The following is a 21,994-nucleotide window of genomic DNA, read 5'->3' as shown; positions in this document are numbered from 1 at the left end:
TTATATGTATTTATATATGTAACACTGATGTTTATGTGTGTGTGCGTGCGTGCGCATTAGTTTTATGCATGTGGACGCTAACCGGCTCAGCAGTTTTATGAACCCCTTATTAATGTAGCAACGTCAAAAGTAAACATTAGAAATTATAATTCTTCTTTACTTGACTTGATCTGCTAATCATGTGTTTACTCTAGTTCTGTTGCCCTACAACTTACTATAGTGAGGGGCAAAGTAGGACATCTTAATATGTTTATCATGTCTCTAACACACACATGTATCAGGTTATAGAGGTCCTTATGGAAGATTTATTTCACTGACAAACATCAAATGTATTTGATCAGTTTGATCTAGTACCCAGTAGAAAACTGTAATGACATTGATATCAACCCTGATTTTCATGTAAATTTTCATTTTCCATTTTTACCTCCACAAAGGATTCGGTGAATTTAGAAATTGTGAACAAAAAATATAGGACACCATTGCTTGAAGCTGTCTCGGACGGTCACCTCGGAATAATGCAGCGGCTGATAGCCAGGGGCACGAATGTAAATGTTGTTGAACATGGAGGAAATAATTGCCTGCATCTGGCGTTAAAAAGAGAAAACAACTTTCATTCTGAGGTGGAGCACATGACCATGTTAGATCAGGTAAGTTTTCACATTGTTTGTGACTATGTGTGTGTGTGTGTGTGTGTGCATTTGTGCGTCTGTGTGTGTGTGTGTGTGTGTGTGTGTGTGTGTGCGTGTGTGTGTGTGCATTTGTGCGTCTGTGTGTGTGTAAAATAGACAAACTGACAGAGAAAGACAGACAGAAACAGACATTGTTTATATCGCAATTCTCACCTACCAACCCCATCCTCCATTACCATTTCCTGATCCAGTCACAATGGTAACCCTTAGTTATATTATTATGTAACAAACACTATTCTTTATTCCGTCCCCTTCCGTCCTCAAAGGCACGACCTCTCCATGGTAGAGAAGGTGATCCATCTCGAATGTTGGCCATACAAACACGGTCATCAAAATTTGAAGGAGAAATGATCTATTCAAGACAGGAGATATTATTCTGAATTAACAATGATACTGGGTAGAAGAGAGGTTCATATGATAGACAGTAACATTTATAGTGCTGGGGCCATGATAATAAATACATCTTGTCCATTCCAGGAAGAATTCTGCCTGAAACAGCTCTCTGTCACATTTCTTTTATATAATACTAGCAGCATAGCCCGGCATTGCCCGGGTATGTAAGAGCCCTAGTAGGCAACGACTAATCCCAATCTAGTCCTTTCCCTCTAGGGAACGAAGGTGCGTGTGTAGGTTGCAATATCTTCTCTTCACTCGAATACTTCTGTGTATACGATGTTCCTAGCTGTCCCTTTGGGCGATAAAAAGGTCGAGTTGCATCCTCTAGACAGAAGATGTGTGCATATAAAAAGTTTAGATTCTCGACTCCATGTCGAATTTATCGAATTTTTTCAGAACTGGGGGAACTTTTCAAAATTTTCGCTGCGTTAGTTTGAATTATGACATGGGGCTTTCCATATGAATAAAGCTCACTACAGATGACTGACTACTATTCAGGCAGTTGATGGTCATCTGTGTATTGTTGTAATGTCTAATTGGTGAGAGGAACCTACTCTGACAGCCAGCGACCTCCCCACCTACTGGAATAGTCCATCAGACTAACACTGAACAAATTATCAACTATGCGTTGGTGTTCTGCTTCAACTGTGACACCGATTCTTACTTCCCTTACTTCACTTTCTTCATCAAAAGATGTTTCCTTATTAATTCATCATCATCATCAATCATGTATCGACTGTTTTCAAAGCTGGCATGGGTTCGACGCTTTGACAGAAGCTGTCAGCTGATGAAAAGCTACCTGGGCTCCATATCTCTTTACGCATTGTTTCGATAGTTGGACGTCCTTCCTAATGCCACCCAATTTACATAATGTACTGCGTGCTTTTCTGCAGCACCGACACGGATATTTGTATGTGACACCAGCATGGGTGATTTTTCCGAAGCATCAGCACCCATGATCCCAAAGATTAGGATATCTCAGACGAAGAATGATACAGGGGTCATGACAGTATGCAAGGACAACGACGACTTAGCTTGGCATATCATCTCAAGTACAGCAGACTGCCAAAAGTATCGCTCCCATTTCATCCCCTCTGTGAGGCCCAACGTCTGACGGTCCTTTCTCACCACATTATTGCACGTCTTTCTGGGTCTACCCCCTCCACACATTCCCTCCACAATGAGAGATCACCACTTCTTGATGAAGCTATCTTCATCCATATGCATCACATAACCATACCATGGTAGACTTCTCTCTGCGCACAAAATCCGATGCCTTATATACCCTGTTTTTCTCTCCAATCCACTTAATTAAAGAAACATTATTGATCTGCGTGGATATGTCTATGTGGTGTTGATTTAGTTGTTATGTCTGAAGGCCTTGCTATGTTGTTGCTGTTCTCTTTTCTGGTATAACTTATTATTTTGTGGTGTTATTCATATCTATAAGACAGTCCTTTGACGAAAATTTTATGCACATTTTGCTTTGGAGGTTAATGGCAGCCAAACCGAGGCAAGGATACTAAATGCGTGGTGAGAATGAGACCCGCGATGGTTAAAATTCGCAAGCTATAAGATGTGGTTGCTATGGCAAAAAGAGTGATTTTTGATCCCTCTATAACGATGTCTCTCTGTCACTCTTTCTTGCACCACCTCTCTCACTGTACACCTGTCTGTATCTATAGACAGAAAGCGATGACAACCGCAAAAGTTTAAATATTCTCGCCACAGGTCTTTTAGAATGGTGAACTAATATCGCCCACCTCCATCGCACAGTCATAACAGATATTATTAAACAGATATATTGTGTTAATTTATATATATACTGTGTGCATATGTGGTTGGATTTGGCTAAAAATATGCACACCTATGTTAAAAGTGCTAGCGAGTTTGTATTGGAACTTCGAATTTGCTCAATTGAAAGGCATGGACTCTAGGGCAAAATTCCTCATCTTTTAAAATGTGGCCCGCTTAGACCGAATGAAATCGGGTTATAATACCAAAACGAGTAAAACAATAATAAACTATTTTAATTCCGAACAGGGCGGGTATGTATTTCTAATCTATCAAATGAAGAAGGCGAACGATGATACAAATTGGATTTTTATGTAAAATATGGGTAATTGGGCCTGGAAGGAGATTACAATTTAGAAGAGGGGGTAACTTGCCGGTGAGAAATTGTTTTGAGAGACTTTTGGGGCGCTACTGTGGTCGTTTGGTGTGAAAATAGGGATTTTATTGATTTTGGGGGACAATTGGGGGTTTAGATTGGACACCTTTTGCCCGATTTCAATCAAATTTTCAACATGGTAAAGTAGAAGATTTGTAATTTAAGCACGGAAATCTAAGTTTTTATAAATGGGAGATAGATAGATAGAGAAAGATAAAAAGCAAGAGAAAGTGAGGGAGAGTCCGAGATAAAGGAAGAGTAGAGAGTGGGGGGATGCGAGAGAGAAAGGAGAGAGGAACAAAGAGGTGAATATGGCGATAAGAAACAAGGAAGCAACAGAAAGTAACAATCACACCCAACCCACGCGTAGAGCGGGTCACCTTAAGCTAGTACTTATATGTACAATACTCTTCCGTAAGTATTCTCTTGCTGTGGCCATTTGGCTTTATCAAGCCAGTTGTAGAGATAGGTCTTGTTGGTTTGTTGTCTTTCATTATTGTGACATTCTGTCCTTATATTTTGTATATTTGACTTGATGTTATAATAACTTTATATTGTGTTTTTATTGAATAGTTTGTGACATTGTGATTGGCAAGTAAATATTTACTCATTAAATATCATTGTTAAGCAATAACGTTGACCACTAATGTGCGTTTTGTTCAATATAATGATCATAATTTTTGTCTTAATGTAGAACGTAAAGTAAAACAAATGATAATGAAAAGTGGACTCAACTAAGAGATGATGTAAGAAATCAACGCTGTGTGAATAGTTTAATCACGGAGAAACAAAACTATGTGTAAATGTAGTTGAACTGTTGTGTAATTTGGGCATCTTAGTATATGTTTGTGTAATCTTTAACTCATCATTTTATATTTCATCATTTGTAGTTCTGCGTAGAGCTGAAACTGGGAAATGAAGAAAGGTGCTCTGGTGTGGTAGTTGCCAGCTACCTAGCCCACCACGGGGCCAACTTTTACTGTAAAAACAAAAGTGGTAGAACACCATTGGACCTAATAGAAAAGGAAAATTTAAAAAAGACGTTAAATATGTTATTCCCACCAACGCAGTAAGTATTCACTGGCAATGACAAGATAAACCATTACATTTTCTGTTTTGTATATAACCGTGTTTATATGTTTCTATTGTTTTAATTCGACTGATACATTATACTGTCTTAGAGGCTTAATGAAAGGTTACACAACAACAGTAAGAAGAACAATAAACGATATGCAGTTGTTAAGCTAATTAAAGAAAGAACACTATTTTGATTACATTCAAATGATTGGTTGTGTTGACTGTTATACCTCTCCTAAAATCCCAACCCACCTCTCTCAGTTCCCTATTTTAAAGATTTGGGACCAATGAGAAAATGTAGAAGTAAATAGTGAAGTGATGGAATTTATCTCTCTACCAACAGATTGTTCCTCTGTCTTCTCTGTCCCAGCCAGTCATGTCCATGTGAGCTATCCTGAGAAAATCGCCTACAAACACATACAATTAGTGTACATACATGGATACATACATACATACGTATTTATACATGCATACATAGATACATACATGTATATATATATATATTATATTATATATATATATATATATATATATATATACATACATATATATATATATATATACATATATATATACATACATACATATATATATATATATATATATATATATATATATATATATATATATATTTTATATATATATATATATACTGTGGGGAGGAAATAAATATTCGTCTGTCAAAATTCTTTATTTAATTTCTAATGAACATAAAAGGGATATACCAATACTATATTCACATACACATGCATCAACTAAGAATATGCAAAAGAAACTAATAAATTATGGTAACTAATGAATTTATATACAATTATAAATATTTAGGGGTGAAAAAAGTATTCGTAAAGAATAAATGTATGATTTTCTATGCCACAAAATACTGTTAAAATATTTTTTTACTAGAAATTTCTTGTTTATTCCAATAATCTTATCAGTTTTCATTTTTGAGTGTCAAAACACTAGCTTCTTCATTCAGCACTGAGACAACATAAAGTAATATCGCAATAATGGCGAAAAGTAAAGAACTCACAAATTCAGTGAAAAACTTAATTACTGAACTGTAGAAAGTAGGTAAAAGTTACAGGAAAATATCAGAGAGACTTTGTATTCCGCTTACTACCAAATCTTCATTTATTCAAAGATATAAGGAATCGGGAACTGTTGAAAATAGAATAAGATCCGGAGCACCACGCAAGATTTCCCCAAGATCTTTAAGAAAAATGAAGCGAAGAATCGGAAAAAAATGCAATAATCACCAGAAAGGAGTTTTCATAGGAATGAACTGAAGTCACGCTCTCCTAGAAAAACTCCTCTGTTGACTAAAAGGCATAGAGATGCCCGTTTAAAATTTGTTATGAACATAAAGATAAATCTGATACATTCTGGGAAAATGTTCTATGGACAGACGAGACGAAAATCGAATTGTTTGGACGAAATTCGCTTACCCATGTTTGGAGTAAAAACACAATTCCTACCGTAAAGATTGGAGGTGTGGGGGTGTTTCTCTGCAAATGGTACTGGCAATTTACATGTGATAGATGGTAGAATGAATGCAGAGATGTACCAAAATATTTTGAACAATAATTTATGGGACTCTGTTGAAAAGCTCCAGCTTTGTGAAGGGTGGGTTTTACAACAGGGTAACGGCCCTAAGCACACGGTGAAGTCTACCAAATATGGATTGTCAATCACAATATAAAATTATTGTAATGGCCAAGCCTGTCACCTGACTTGAACCCCATTGAAAATTTGTGGCGTTATTTGAAAATTGAAATTCAAGAGCCCCAACGTTCATTGCAGATTTGAAGAAAATTTGTCAAGAAGAATAGGAAAAAATTCCTAAAGAAACATGCGAGTCATTGGTGAAGAACTACAAGAAGATATTGGTTGAAGTGGAACTGAATAATGGTTATGCTACGAAGTATTAAATCAGAATTATCAGTTATTTATATTCTGTACGAATACTTTTTTCACCCCTAAATATTTATAATTGTATATAAATTCCTTAGTTACTATAATTTATTAGTTTCTTTTGCATATTCTTAGTTTATGCATCTGTATGCAAATATATAATAGTGGTATATCCCATTTATGTTCATTAGAAATTAAATAAATAAAAGAATTTTGACATTACGAATATTTATTTCCCCCCGTGTATATATATATATATACATATACGCACACACACACACACAACACACACACACACACACACATACACACACACACATATATATATATATACATATATATATATATATATATATATATATAGGGAGAGTTTACGAAAAAAACAAAAGACGATGACAGGTGGTGTTGAAGGAATAGAAAAAGTCTTTTACGTTTCGAGCCTTCGCTCTTCTACAGAAAGGGACACGGAAAAAAAACAAGGATAGAAACAAGGAGAGTAAAAAATGTGTGTAGCGGCTAAAAATCTATCATGGCGACTAACTCGGACACACACACACACACACACACACATATATATATATATAAGTGAATTATATTTCTGGAATATATGTTGTTCACTTTGCGTAAATCAGTTTTTGTGATGTATCAATGTCATGACATATACTTATTAATATTTGTGTCCATTTATATATATATATATATGTGTGTATGTGTGTGTGTGTGTGTGTGTGTGTGTGCCTGTGTCTGTGTCTGTGTGTCTGGGTCTGCATTTATATACTCACAAATTCGCCCATATGTAATTGTTTAATTGTGGTCTCGCATAATATTCTCTACTGTAAATACGCACACAATGTAATATTTGTTATAAATGAATGTTATTAATGGGATGTGTTCATGTTTTTGTTCCTCAGATGTGTGTTTTGTGAAGACGAAGTGGCCACAGAGACGTTCTTTCCATGTAAACATCTTTCGCTGTGTAAGAAATGCTGTCCCCCAAAGATACCTAAACGATGCCCTATGTGTAGACAGAATATAACGAGCAAAAATAGTTTGGGTAAGAATACTGTATGATCTGTCTGTTTGTCTCATGTGCTTTATGGTGTGGAATATTGTATTTCATGTTGTGTAGATCCAGTTCTGCCTTAATCAAGCACACTTTTGATAAAAGATGTTCCAGGTGTCTTTTCTCTGTCATATTATGTCTCTCACTACTCCCACTAAACATTGTTCTTGTCCAATTAGAAGACTTGTCACACTTCAAGATGGTTACTTTCTGCAACATAAAAATAATAAAGAATACTGAATTATAAATGGTGACTAAATACCAATAAATCACCAAGGTTCTATCAGTAAATACCGACATCTTGTGTGTGATTAGAGTGATTAATGATTTATCAATATCTTCGGAAGCTGATAATTAAAAACAACTGCATTTATATGAATATCAAAGTGAGCTTTTATAAAATAGGAGACTCAATAAGAAAATCTCAACTGAGGGTTTAGGGACCAACATTAGAGAAGGGACATCAAAAGGGTGGGAAACTTTGATTGATGTATAGATTAGTATTCCCGAGTATCAGTTCTTCTGAACCGTTTCAAATATTTCACAGCAATAATGTGTGGACGACAAGTTTATATGTCGTTAATGAGGTTTTGTGTGAATGTAGTGTGTTAATTTAGGACACGAGATATCACTCCTGTTAGACCTGATGTCACTTTCTGTTCGACCTGCTTTATTCAGGAGGATGAATGACATTGAAATATCTTCAGATATTTCCCCAAATCTGATTACATTCTGGAGAACTGTGATGTGGGTAATTAAAATTAAAGATTACTAGTAGTAACCAATAACAAAGAGAACAGGTATATATATATATATATATATATATATATATATATATATATATATATATATATATATATATATATCCTGAAGTGGTGTTTCGTGCTTGGGGTTGGATCTTCGATGCGCAACTTGGTTGACATTTGAATTTAGCAGAAGATGAGACGAATATTGATTAGAGATCTCTGGAGGTGAAATGACGATGTCTTGTCAAAGATCTGGAACAAACATAAGAAAACCAAAACGAAACTAAGAGAGAATCTGTTGTTATTAGGTGATAATTAAATGAGATAATTTCAGAATTGTTAGAATTGCTGGATGCCTTAAGAGACAGAGAAGGGTTGTTAAGTGTAGTTTAGGCTGTTGTGGACCTAAATTTTGAATCGTTACATAGTAATACTCAAGAAATTATACAAATGCTCTCCAAAAGCATGATGGTCACCAGTTGACCAATGATGATAGGATTGTCTAACAATAATAAAATATCGATTATTAATAATGATAAAGAATTTTTCTACAGTGTTTTAAAACATGAAATTGTTTATTTCAGAGGGTCCAAAGTCGTCAAAACCGGAAGTCCAGATGTTGGCAGAACCACCTGGTGAGTAGAAAGTAACTGTACCTAATTATGTTAGACCACATTACACCATAAAAAGCATAGGGTTGGTTTCCCGGTTCCCCCGGCTTATATATTTTTCCATGAATAGGACGCTAGTCATCATCATTTAGTGTCCGCTTTCCATGCTAGCATGGGTTGGACGGTTCAACTGGGGTCTTCAAGCCAGAAGGCTGCACCAGGCCCAGTCTGATCTGGCAAAGTTTCTACGGCTGGATGCCCTTCCTAACGCCAACCACTCCGTGAATGTAGTGGGTGCTTTTTACGTGCCACCGGCACAGGTGCCAGACGAGGCTGGCAAACGGTCACGATTGGAAGGTGCTTTTTACGTGCCATCGGCACAGAGGCCAGTCGGGCGGCACTGGTAACGGCCACGTTCGGATGGTTCTTTTACGTACCACCGGCACTGGTATCACAGCTACAATTTCCATTGATGTTGATCGATTTTGATTTTGATTTAGTCCGCTGTAAAATTACATATTTTCGCCAGCTGAGTGGACTGAAGTGTTGGACATATTTTTATCACGTGATTTTGACTCAGAGGATTTAGTAACGAGGATTTATGTGGACTGGGCCTTCCTGATGTGCCTAACTTCCCCAGTGAATGATTTCCTTCAAACCGCTAAAAATGTATTTGACACTCTGCATCAACCCTATTTCATAGCAAAGGCTCAAACTAGTCTCCTTTTTCATCAGAAAGATGATCTGACATCAAATCATGCGAGAGTATTGTCAGACTTGGCAGAAAATTATAGTTTTGTAGTGAAGGATTCGGAGCAAGGTTTTCATCGGAACAACTCCCAGGCCAATATATTCATCCATTCGTGATTTGTTATAAGACTGGTTCAAACCCACAATGCACTTCAATCTGTGTCATATCTGATTGTTTGAAACATGACAACCCCATAGTGCATGCTTTTATTACGAGGGTGATATCGCATATAAAGACAGAACTTCCATTCATAAACCATCTCCTGTACTTCAGTGACGGAGCAGCCGACCAATACAAGAACTAGAGACACCAAACAAATCTCTGTCATCATCAGAATGATCAAGGACTTGAAGCGGAGTCGTTTTTCTTTGCCATGTCATGTGGAAAAAGTACATATGAGGGGATCAGTAGGATGGTGAAATGTGTTGCTGAAAAAGCAAGTCTACAAGCAACCAGGAAAGACATTTTCTCACAGGTTGCAAGATGTATGGCTGAGCATGTGCAAGCATTCCAGAGATAATGTTCTTTGACATGTCGGCATCCGATGTCATCCGAAATGAAAACAGCTTCGATTTGCTTTCACGAATCAGCAGCTCAGTGAAATTAGTTGGCACACGATCCCATCACCGCTTCGTACCTTCTTCAAGATCTGATCTTCTAACGAAGATATCAGCTGATGACAATTTCACTCTTTTAGGTGAGGAGAGGCCAGCATCTGAGCAAAATATTTCAAAGTTAAAGTCCTGAAAATATGTTGGATACACGAATGAAAATGATTGGTACATTGGTCGTATCATTGAACTCTCAGATGAAAACCAAGATTTATTAATTTCATGCACCAATCAAACGCATGACTTCAGTCATGGCGTTCCTCGATCTGTAGCAATGCTTGTCGGGTGCCCTAACCAAACATTATCTGATTGGTTTGAGCACCTGATACAGAGAGCCAGGTTTTATAAGCTGGCCCCTGAGGATCTGCTCTCATCCAGAAGAGATTGTCATCGTTTATATCTAGTTATTTTTACAATCAAAAATACAAAACGTATAATAATGATCTAATTAGATAATTGTTTGTTAATATGTAATCAATGAATTGTAAATCAATTACATCTCAAATTGTAATTAGGAATTTTACTTTAATACCATAAGCATTTCAGTATGAAAATAATATGATTTAAAATATAAATTTTTATATGTAAAATAAGATCCTTTTCACCAAATAGGCGGCTTATATCTGCCCTTTTATTGATCTTGTGTGATCATTTTCTGGGGAGGAAATGAGGCGAGTATATCGACCCCAGTACACAACTGGTACTTATTTTATTTACCCTGAAAAGATGAAAGGCAAAGACAACCTCGGTGGAATTTTAAACTCAGAACGTGAAGACGGACGAAACGCCACTAGGCATTTTGTTCGGCGCGCCACCGATTCTGCTAGTTCGCCGCTTTAATATTATTAAATAATAGATAAGGTGACCCCTGGCAGAATCGTTAATGCACTTAACTGCATTTCGTCCGTCTTTAGGTTCTAATTTCAAATTCTGCCGAGGTTGACTTCGCCTTTTCACCCCTTCAGGGTCAAAAGGAAAATACCAGTTGTGCACTGGGGTCGATGTAATCAATGTACTCCCTCCCCGAACTTGCTGGTCCTGTCACTTTTATTAACCTTGTGTGATAAAAGTTTTGTCAGAGAACTGTGCAAGATTTTTAAAAAGCACATATTGGAAAAATAAAATTAACTGTGAAGAAGTTAAGAACAGACTTTGAGATTTTGAACGAATAAAGTGTAGATGTATACAATCTTGGAGAATGAGTTTCGATCCATTGTTGAATACGACACATGGTTTACTGGCGAGTTGAAAATTGTCAAAAACGCGATTTTTACACCCGGAACGAGTTTCAGAGGCCTCTAAATATCATATTGTATATTGTGAATATTCTTATCATAGGTAGATCATTTCTCAAATTGTAGAACCTCAACAGAACTTAGCACTTTCGAGTAACATTCTACACCTTATTACTCTCTGTAATTTTACAATTTTCCTTGGTTACAAGACCACATCCATACGAACCGTGATTATGGTCCCTATGTTTCAGTATGTTTTGATGGTATTGTGTTTTCGATTCATTTCATAGGAAACACTATGTTGTGGAACATATCTGTATACGTATTTGACACTAATTAGATGTATTTTATAAAACATTTTAGAAACATTTTCAATTAGTTGACGTCAATGATCATTAGTGACAAATGTGGTAAAACAGTGATGGTGGAATGGGGTATGAGCAGGGTTTCATATTCCTTGTAATGTTGTTAACTACAACAACAGGAAGACGGTTTTCTGTCAGGTGAATATTTCTACAGAAGGTGTCCATTTCGTCCCCTCAGATTTGATTGAACTGAATTCTCAGCCCATTCAGAGGCACCGCATTGATTGAGGGGACATCAAAGGAGAGACGAAATTTTGGTTGATATATAGAAGAGGGTTGTCAGAGATATCCTAGAGTTTTCAGAATCACTTCCATTCTACCATTTCAGATCTTTTCACTGCTATAATGTAAGGATTAAGAGTTACCTGTAGTAGGGTGAAGTTTGTGCAAGTGTATCCTCTTTGAGGTCACCTATTATCATTTTCCGCTCACCTTTATAAACACTGATCTATTAAGGTGTTTTAAATCATTTCATGCATCAGCTGACATTCTGGTGAACAGTGATGCAGGAAGTTGAAAACTAATGATTACCTGCAGCAATGTTTAAGAAGGAGATCAGGTGTGAGTGTTTATACAACTTAAAGTGGTGTGTCTAATGTGTTAATGGTTAGATCATGGATAACCAAACTGGTTGCCATTGGAATTAAGCAAAGATGAGAATAACGTTGGTTAGAGAAGGGCAGAAGTGAGGGCACAATTTCACGTCATATGTTTAGTGCAGATATAAGAAAGGAAAGACAAACCTAATAAAAGAATAATAATGAAATTATTGTATACAGTGCTCAGGTGCACCACAACTTGTCAGAGAGTGCGTATAAAGTACATGCTGTAATGGACAAATGTCTGGAAAGCGGACAATGCATGAGTCAGACACATGCTTGTGTGTGTATGGAGGGGAGAAAATCAGGTGTAGTGTTGGCGAATCTCAGAAAGCATGGAAAGCCGCAGATAGATAGCCGGAGAGCGGCTCACAAAGGACTTGGTGAGTGATGCCAAGACACCCTCAGCCTTCTTGACAATTTTAGCGATGTGTTTTGTCCAACGCAAACCACTGTCGACAATTACACCCAGAGTAAGATCAGTAATTCCCAGTGATGGACGATTTCAAACACGGAATGAAACTAGGAATCAACAATGATTTCAGCAAGAATCACGCAGATAGTTGTATGAAGAAAACGAGAGCAAAAGGCATCCAACGAGGAGATGGACTACCATACAAAGTATACAAGTTTTATCCACAATTATATCACAATCTTTACCTATTACTTTGAGAGTTGTAGCAAAAAAGTGGATCGGTTGATGATTGGTTCAAGGCAGAAGGAGATTACTTACCAATGGAAGCTAATGCAAAGCTGATCGATCACTTCAGAACAATTTCAATCTTTGAGTATAGATACCAAGATTTGCTTAGGTGTACTTAATGAGAGACCAACTATATATCTACAAAATATTGTCTATAGGACTTAACACAAAAACAACAAAATGGATTTGCATGTTGTATGACTTGATCTGGCTAATACTTCACATTCTGTATCACACAAATAATTGAGGAAGCAACAGAGTTATTTTATATATGGGAGAAGATAACAGATATGGTGAGGAGTTGCTATAGGAATCTCAAAAATGACATTTTACAAGAGTGTTTTACAAGAGACTGGCTTCGTCTTGAAAATGGAATAGCTATACTTTGCATAACATTCATTTGGTTTGTGCTTGTTATGGGGATGTTACTTAGATCAGCAGATTGATCAGAAGAAAGGGCTGTATTGACATCACCGAAGAAGGCACTAATTGATTACCTAAGAATATTAACAAGAGACCAAAACGTTACGTAAATATTTCTGGATGGTATGAACAAACTAATTTCTTGGTCAAGAATCGGGTATAAAGCAAATAATTCAATCTGTCATTTTTTAAATTTTAGCAGGAGGAAGTAAATTTCAAAATAGCTGGGAATTCTTTGTGAAGGATTAAAAAGAAAGTTGTAAAATAATTTAGAGGATGGTACGCTAGTTTGTTGTCTGTGAAGAGTAGACGCATTGAGATCATGGCACAAACCAAGGAAGAGTTTGAAGCGGGAGATAAACCAAAATATCTGGGCAAATAACAGATTTGTAGCTTGCTGTTTGATCTGTGTCTCCGTCTTTCTTATATATACTTGAGAATCATTTGCAATGTACCATTTCAGATATATTCATCATAATAATATGTCGATGACAAGTTGTATATAGATAATAACATGTGTTACAAGTGTATAGTTTTTTTAGAACAGTTGTTATTAATTTTCTGCTCTACTGTGTAGAATTTATCTTCACTCATGCGGAAAGAAAACTGCTTCATTAAGGAAGACGTATGACATTCAAATGTCTTCAAATATTTCCTTAATCAGATGACATTCTGGTTAACTGCAGCATAAATGTTTAAGAAAGAGAGCAGGTGTAAGATCCTACTTGGAGTGGGGTATCATGTGTTTGTGGTTCGAGTTTTGTTGACGGACTTGGTTGATAACGGAATTAAGTGGATGAATAAAAGAATGCCAGAAAGCGATATCTAGATGTGAGGGAGAAAATGCCATCTCATCAATACTGGCACAGATATAAGAAAAGAAATGCTCAACTTAGAAAGGAAGAGCGTTATCAAGTGATAATTATATGAGATAATTGTTGAATTGTTAGATTATGTAGTATGTCTCAATAAACAGAGTAGAATAAGGTTTGTTAGTCTATTTCGTTGTAGACCTAAACATTGAGCTAGGGTATAGTAACACTGTAGAAAGTATAAAAATGTTAAACAAACCCTTAGGGGTCACCAGTTGACCATTGGCGAAAGGATAGTCTGGCAATTATAAACACGTTAGCTGACATGGAGGATTGGAAGGGAACTGCAGGTTGGAAAGGAATTTCCTGTATTTAGACACAGTTGCAAGGCCTTATGCGTGGCAGTAGGATTCGGCTCCTTACCATACATCTGAAGTGGTTGTCTGAGTACTTATGCAGTTTTAGTGGACCCATTTGTAAACTTCCTAGTTTCCCTGATTGAAATCTCATTGATTAGTTTGTATGGGACACGGTTGAGAAATATACCATTCGCTCTGACTGCAACACCAAAGTTGAGCTGGTGGCCAAAACTAAAGAAGTTGTCAAAGGTTTTTTTTTCCCGCTGTCAATAAGAGGAGCAGAGGTGTCAGGTTTCAGGGACGTCTTGTGTACCAAACAAATTATTGATGAAATCAATAAACTTCTTTTACATACCGATTGACTCTCAGGTTCAAGATCTGAAGCTCATTTCTCAACACTTCCTTCCAGTTTTCTTGAGGTTCTCTCCACATTTACAGATCGGTGCTCTTTATACAGCTGATCTTATTCATACACATCACATGGTCATACTAGCACAGTCGTCTGTCTTGCGTACTACATACATGTGATAACTCTCGACTTTTATCTTAAAACGTGTCAGCATTTTATACCTGCACGCTGACAGTCACCATCCAGTGGAGCGTGCTGGTTCCATTTTGTTCAAGCCTTTACACGTCCTCTGTGTTCACTACATACATTTCACTACTATGTAGCTTACACAGCTGTCCATACACAGGCTGCCCATTGGTGATCAGAAAGTCCCACAATAATAAAATATATATTATTAATATCTAGATTTAAAATATTTTATTATAAATTTGAAAAACCTTGAAATATTTATTTCAGTGTTTCCCAAATCTCAGAACAAGCAGGTAAATAGGTTTACCTGAGCTATTTTGTTCGTAGGAATTATTAAGAATATGTTCTATTCCTAAATTCCAATTGCACGTTTTAACTGTAAACTAATTAAATTAAAGGGATCGATATTACTGACATTTCATAATTTACCCACTCAAGTTAACATGTTTGGTAAAATGGATAATTTAGAAGACACAATAGATTGAATATTCTCTTTTTGAACGGGGATATATAATATGTTATACTTTATCACGTGAGTAAAAGATTTTGTTTGTTTTACATTTTACTACGTTTACTGACTGGTTTTGTTGTTGTATATCAAGCAGGTGCCTCTCATTATCTGGTTCACTTACAAGGAAATGCATTCCAAGTTTGAACACTTTTCTTTCTTCACGACGAGGAAATCTATCACTACATCCATTAAAGATTGTCTTTGTCCAAGTGGAAGATTTTCGTCTGTTGCACAGACTACCATGCCACTTTCCCATTCATAAATATAGATACTGACTGTATGATGCAATGCAAGCCAATGCATTCAAAGAAATGACACACGTATTGAAGGAAGACAGGATACTGAACATTTTAGATAGCCTAGTTCAATATTTAAGAGACGAGAACTCATCTTGTTTGTTGTTAACACAACGTTTAGGCTGATATACCCTCCAGCCTTCATCAGGTGTCTTGAGGAAATTTCGAACCTGGAGGTATTAATAACACGCACCAAGTATGGATTCAGAACATCCGTATACCGCAAGCCGACCTTTACCGGACGATACATCAACTTCATTTCCCACCATCCTTACAGTGTAAAGAGAGGGATTGCTCAGTGCCTAAAACATCGAGTAAAGAATATAAGTAGCGATCGTGAAACCCACAACGAAGAAATGATCACGCTAAGTAACAATCTATTAAGCAACAACTACCCAAAAACATACTATCCACTCCAATTATGAAGAAAAGAGAGGATGAAACCAATAAACTGTCCACAGTCTGTCTACCTTATGTGAAAGGCCTCTCCGAAAAGATACAAAAGATATGCGGCCCATATGACATCGGGACACTATTCAAGAGTAAAACCACACTTCTTCCTTCCGCATTTGGTGATGATGTCGCTCACACCAGAATTCTCTCTGATCGCTTGATTACGGATATATATCACCGCACTGTAATGTGACATCCGACATAATTAAACAATATTGCAATTACTTCACGTAATTATCTCTTTATAACACTGTTTCTCATTAGTTTAGTTTTCCTCTCTTATATCTGTACCTTAAACTCACTCAAATGCAGAGAGATACGAAAGGAAAGGCATAGAGGAAGAATACTGTTATAAAGAGGTAATTAAATAATTTCAATCTTGTTAAAACATGCTGGATATCTGAATACAGAGAGGATAGATAGGAAATCTGCGCATATTTTGAAGGCTCTAATTAATGTGTTAAACAGTATGAGTTGCTCACCAAAGATATAGTGGTCATCCGTTGACCATTTAAGATATAAATGTCGAAGAATATCAAAATATAGATTAAGAAATATAACCAAATCATACAATAAAATGTAATACGTGAAAATATTCATTTCAGATTATGGAAGAGATTTCCCCAAAAGGACCGAACACAGTTTAAGTCATTATGGTGAGTTTTTAATTATATTACCTCATCGATTTCCATAAAGATTCTGTCATATTTCACTGATAGTAAATTTACCATGAGCTTATATGAAGTAAATTAGGTGGTAACAGTTTGGGGGACATCTGATATTTCTTTCTCCTAGACCTGTGTAGAATTAATTATTCCTCACTTGGGATGAAATCTATGTCATTCAGGGGTCTTCAAAATTTTTCTACATGAGATGACATTCTGGTGAACGTAGATGTGGGCAGTTAGAATTAAAGATTACCAGCAGCAATGTTCACACAGCGAGTAGGTGTTTGTATCTAAAGTGAAAGGAATTTGAAGACAGATATTTGATGATTAACCTTGTTGACACTGGAAGTGAGCAGAAAATTATAAGATTGTTTGATTAGTGAGTTCTACTGTAGATGTGAAAACGCCATGTCATAGATGCGTCACAAATACGCAGGTTGATGTGGGCAGTTAAAATCAAAGATTACCAGAAGCAATATTTCACAGAGAGCAGGTACTTTCTGTCTAACGGTAAGTGGTGTGACCAGTTTTTGTAGATAGATATATGGTTATCCACTTGCTTGACATTGGAGTTGAGCAGAAAACGAGAAGTTTGGTTCGTGACGTTTACTACGGTAGAGGTGAAAACGCTATGTCATAGATGTGACAGAAATACCACCTTGACCATGATCGACTGACTGAGTGTATTGACGACACCAGAGATCACAGTGCACCCTCCACTTCTGTCTTCATCTTGACCTTCTCACCTACGTAGCATGTCGTATTTCGTCAAACACTCACTTTTGGATTCGCTCTCAGTGACCTCCTCTGCTCGCGTATATAACTCTCAACAACTGAGCATCTCTTAATATTTTCAGTGAGCTGGTTACCTGTCCCATCTGAAATTTTGTCATAAGTTTTTAGTGATGATGTCTCTCACACCTGATTTCCCTCTGATCGCCTCACTCTTGATGTGCAAATTTAGCAACACTCCCAAACCTCGATTTTTCGAATGTGCTTTGGGCCATTATCAGACTCACATCCTCCATCTTCGTTGTGTACAGCTTTCAAACCTGTTGTAAATTGCCGGTAAATAGGTGTTGTTGAAGAGGTTTATGTGGTTGGTCCAATCCGACTTCGTTTTGAGACCAACTTTCATATATCAACGCAATGTATTGTGACATCCAACATAATTTAACAATATTGCAATTACTTCACGTAATTATCTCTTTATAGCAATGTTTTTCAGTAGTTGAGTTATCCTCTCTTTATACCTGTGCCTTAAACTCCCTGAAAATCAGAGAAATACGGAAGGAAAGAGAAAACTAAAAGCAAAATATTCTTATAAAGAGACAATGAAATTAAATAATTACAATATTGTTGAATTATATTTGATGTCTGAATACAGAGAGTATAGATAGGAAATTAGTTAATATTTTGGTGGCTCTTAATATAGAGTTTTGTTATATTGAAACTGTAAAACGTGCTGACCAAAAGCATAGTGGTCAGCCGTTGACCATTGACAATAGGAATATGTCACAATAGTGAAATATAGATTATTAACAAAGATAAGCACATCATGCTATACAACGCAACTCTTGAAAATAGTCATTTCAGATATTCTGACACGAAGTATATTTCAAAGAGCCAGTATCAGTCACCGTTTAAGTTTACCTTCTGGAGAAGATGAATCAGAGGAAGATAGTAAGTATGAAATAATTTCAAGTTACCGATTTCTATACATTTCACCTTCTCCCGAGCTTTTGTATGTTAGAACGACTGAGTACAGATTCTATTCCTTAATTAGATTCGAAAGTTTTGTTGTATAATAATTCTATTCAATATATCGATATTACAGAAATTTCACAAAATATACAACGAGGATAGCGTGGTTTGTAAAATGAAAAATTGAAACGGGAATATATTTAGTATAGTTTTAAGAAAGAGAACTAAGCTAATTTGTTTAGGAATATAAATTTAGAGTTAATGACATCTGATGTGACATCTGATATTTCTTTCCTCTACACCTGTGTAGAATTAATCATTACTCACTTAGGATGAAATCTATGTCATTAAGGTGTCTTCAAATATTTTCTACATGAGATGACATTCTGGTGAACGTAGATGTGGGCAGTTAAAATTAAAGATTACCAGCAGCAATGTTTCACACGGCGAGTAGGTGTTTGTATCTAAAGTGAAAGGAATTTGAAGATAGATATTTGATGATTAACCTTGTTGACACTGGAAGTGAGCAGAAAATTATAAGATTGTTTGATTAGTGAGTTCTACTGTAGATGTGAAAACGCCATGTCATAGATGCGTCACAAATACGCACGTTGATGTGGGCAGTTAAAATCAAAGATTACCAGAAGCAATATTTCACAGAGAGCAGGTACTTTCTGTCTAACGGTAAGTGGTGTGACCAGTTTTTGTAGATAGATATATGGTATCCACTTGCTTGACATTGGAGTTGAGCAGAAAACGAGAAGTTTGGTTTGTGAGGTTTACTACGGTAGAGGTGAAAACGTTATGTCATAAATGTGACAAAATACCACCTTGACCATGATCGACTGACTGAGTGTATTGAAGTCACCAGAGTTTACAGTGCACCCTCCACTTCTGTCTTCATCTTGACCTTCTCACCTATGTCGCATGTCGTATTTCGTCAAACACTCACTTTTGGATTCGCTCTCAGTGACCTCCTCTGCTCGTGTATATAACTCTCAACAACTGTGCATCTCTAAATATTTTCAGTGAGCTGGTTACCTGTCCCATCTGAAATTTTGTCATAAGTTTTGTGATGAGTCTCTCACACCTGATTTCCCTCTGATCGCCTCACTCTTGATGTGCAAATTTAGCAACACTCCCAAACCTCGATTTTTCGATTGTGCTTTGGGCCATTATCAGACTCACATCCTCCATCTTCGTTGTGTACCAGCTTTCACACCTGTTGTAAATTGCGGTAAATAGGTGTTGTTGAAGAGGTTTATGTGATTGGTTCAATCCGACTTTTTTGAGACCAACTTTCATATATCAATGCAATGTATTGTGACATCCAACATAATTAACAATATTGCAATTACTTCACGTAATTATCTATTTATAGCAATGTTTTTCAGTAGTTGAGTTATCCTCTTTTTATACCTGTGCCTTAAACTCCCTGAAAATCAGAGAAATACGGAAGGAAAGAGAAAACTAAAAGCAAAATATTGTTATAAAGAGACAATGAAATTAAATAATTACAATATTGTTAAATTATATTTGATATCTGAATACAGAGAGTAAAGAGAGGAAATTAGTTAATATTTTGGTGGCCCTTTATATAGCCATTGACAATAGAAATAAGTCACAATAGTGAAATATAGATTATTAACAAAGATAAGCACATCATGCTATACAACGCAAATCTTGAAAATATTCATTTCAGAACATTCAACAGCAAGTATAGTACCCGGAGCCAGTACCGATTCCGGTTTACAATCATCTTCTGGAGTAGATGAATCAGAGGAAGGATGTAAGTATGAAATAATATTAAGTTACCGATTTCTATACATTTCAATTTATCTCGAGCTTTGTATGTTAGAACGACTGAGTACAGATTCTATCCCTAATTAGATTCGAAAGGTTTGTTGTATAATAATTCTATTCAATATATCGATATTATTGAAATTTCACAAAATATCCAACGAAGTTAGAGTGGTTTTAACATGGAAAATTGAAACGGGAATATATTTTGTATAGTTTTGAGAAAGATAGAACTAAGCTAATTTGTTTTTAGGAATATAAATTTAGAGTTAATGACAGCTGTTTTTGTCACATTTTTTACCATGTTTACTTCAGGTTATTATTGTTTGTTGTTGTTATTTAAACGGATGCTTCTCATAATCTAGAAGAATTACAATGAAATGCGTTCCAAGTGTAAACTCTCTGTTATGTTACACTGGTAGTAATTTCATTATTACATCCACTACACATTGTCTTTTCCCGAATAGAAAACATTTCTTTGCTACTGTGATAATCGGTATCTGCCTTTCTTACTTCATGAAAGATACAGGTTGCACGATGCAAGTGAATCACAGGCAACAACCCCGACATTTCTCGTCAGATTTCCAGGCTCCTATGGACTAGATGAGTTGTCGCTGTCCAAGTCAGTTCTTCTTCAGAACTACTTCCCTTCTTCATTCGTAGAGGAACATATCTCACTTAAACATCACTGCTTTCATGTAGTGCTATGCCATTCCTGACACCAACCACCTTGTAAAGGGTTCTAGGTGCATTTTATTGTTGCAAAGCATGTGAAATATTATCGTCTCTCTAAGAAAATGTCCAACAAAATCAGGAACGAAGAATTTGAGCTTGAGGATTGCAGCAAGAAAGAAGTAGTTATCTTTGGGTATAAGGCAAGGTGAGGCTGTACATTAGAAAGTTTCAAGTCTTGTACAAGGTTTTGTTGTAGGCATCACATAATGGTGGAACTTTCGGGTATAAAGTTGGTGTGATTGATGGCTGGAGGAAGAGAGAAAGATTTTGCGTACAATTTAAGCTAAAGCGAAACTAATTCGCAAGTTGGCACCGATTGCAATTCTGATTGCTAAGATTTCCATGGTCAGAGATCAACTACACATCGACAAAATAACTCTAATGAGACTGAAAGTGTGACTGCAAAAGAATCCGTTGACATCCTGAGTGTTTGGGACATGCCTTGTAAAAGTGGGACCAACATACATAGAAAAATAGAAGTGATTTGAATGTTGTATCGTTGGATCAGTCCAATGCTTAGGGATGTGAACAACATAAGCCATCGAGAAAAGCAATGGCCTTCGTTTACATACTGGAGGATTTTAAAAATATGACGAAGAGTTGGTTTAACAATTTCCAAATGCTATTCGTTACACACATATTATACAGAGAGTAGGATTGGCGTGAAACTAGAGTAGGATGCAAAATGTCAGTCTTTGTTAATGAGATGTTACTCAGATCAGCAGACTGCTCAGCAGATAGCTGGAAGAGAAACATCATCGATGACAT

General features: G+C 36.4%; 1 protein-coding gene across 1 annotated transcript in view; it reads left to right on the top strand.

The window, feature by feature from the left end:
• Positions 1 to 288: 288 nt before the first annotated feature.
• LOC115231392 (E3 ubiquitin-protein ligase MIB2-like) overlaps positions 289 to 21,994 on the top strand; it is a gene marked incomplete at its 3' end in the record, with an annotated part of 34,731 nt that continues 13,025 nt past the window's right edge. Inside the window, exons 1-6 of the mRNA XM_036500064.1 lie at positions 289 to 647; positions 4,146 to 4,324; positions 7,155 to 7,297; positions 8,637 to 8,687; positions 18,575 to 18,670; positions 20,385 to 20,480. Coding sequence (XP_036355957.1) covers positions 516 to 647; positions 4,146 to 4,324; positions 7,155 to 7,297; positions 8,637 to 8,687; positions 18,575 to 18,670; positions 20,385 to 20,480 — 697 coding nt within the window. The remainder of the gene's footprint in view (positions 648 to 4,145; positions 4,325 to 7,154; positions 7,298 to 8,636; positions 8,688 to 18,574; positions 18,671 to 20,384; positions 20,481 to 21,994) is intronic.

This window comes from Octopus sinensis, unplaced genomic scaffold, assembly GCF_006345805.1.
Source record: "Octopus sinensis unplaced genomic scaffold, ASM634580v1 Contig18399, whole genome shotgun sequence".
In the NCBI taxonomy this organism is placed as follows: domain Eukaryota; kingdom Metazoa; phylum Mollusca; class Cephalopoda; order Octopoda; family Octopodidae; genus Octopus; species Octopus sinensis.
Note: the sequence above shows the minus strand (reverse complement) of the source record. Positions and strands in the feature narration are given on the sequence as shown.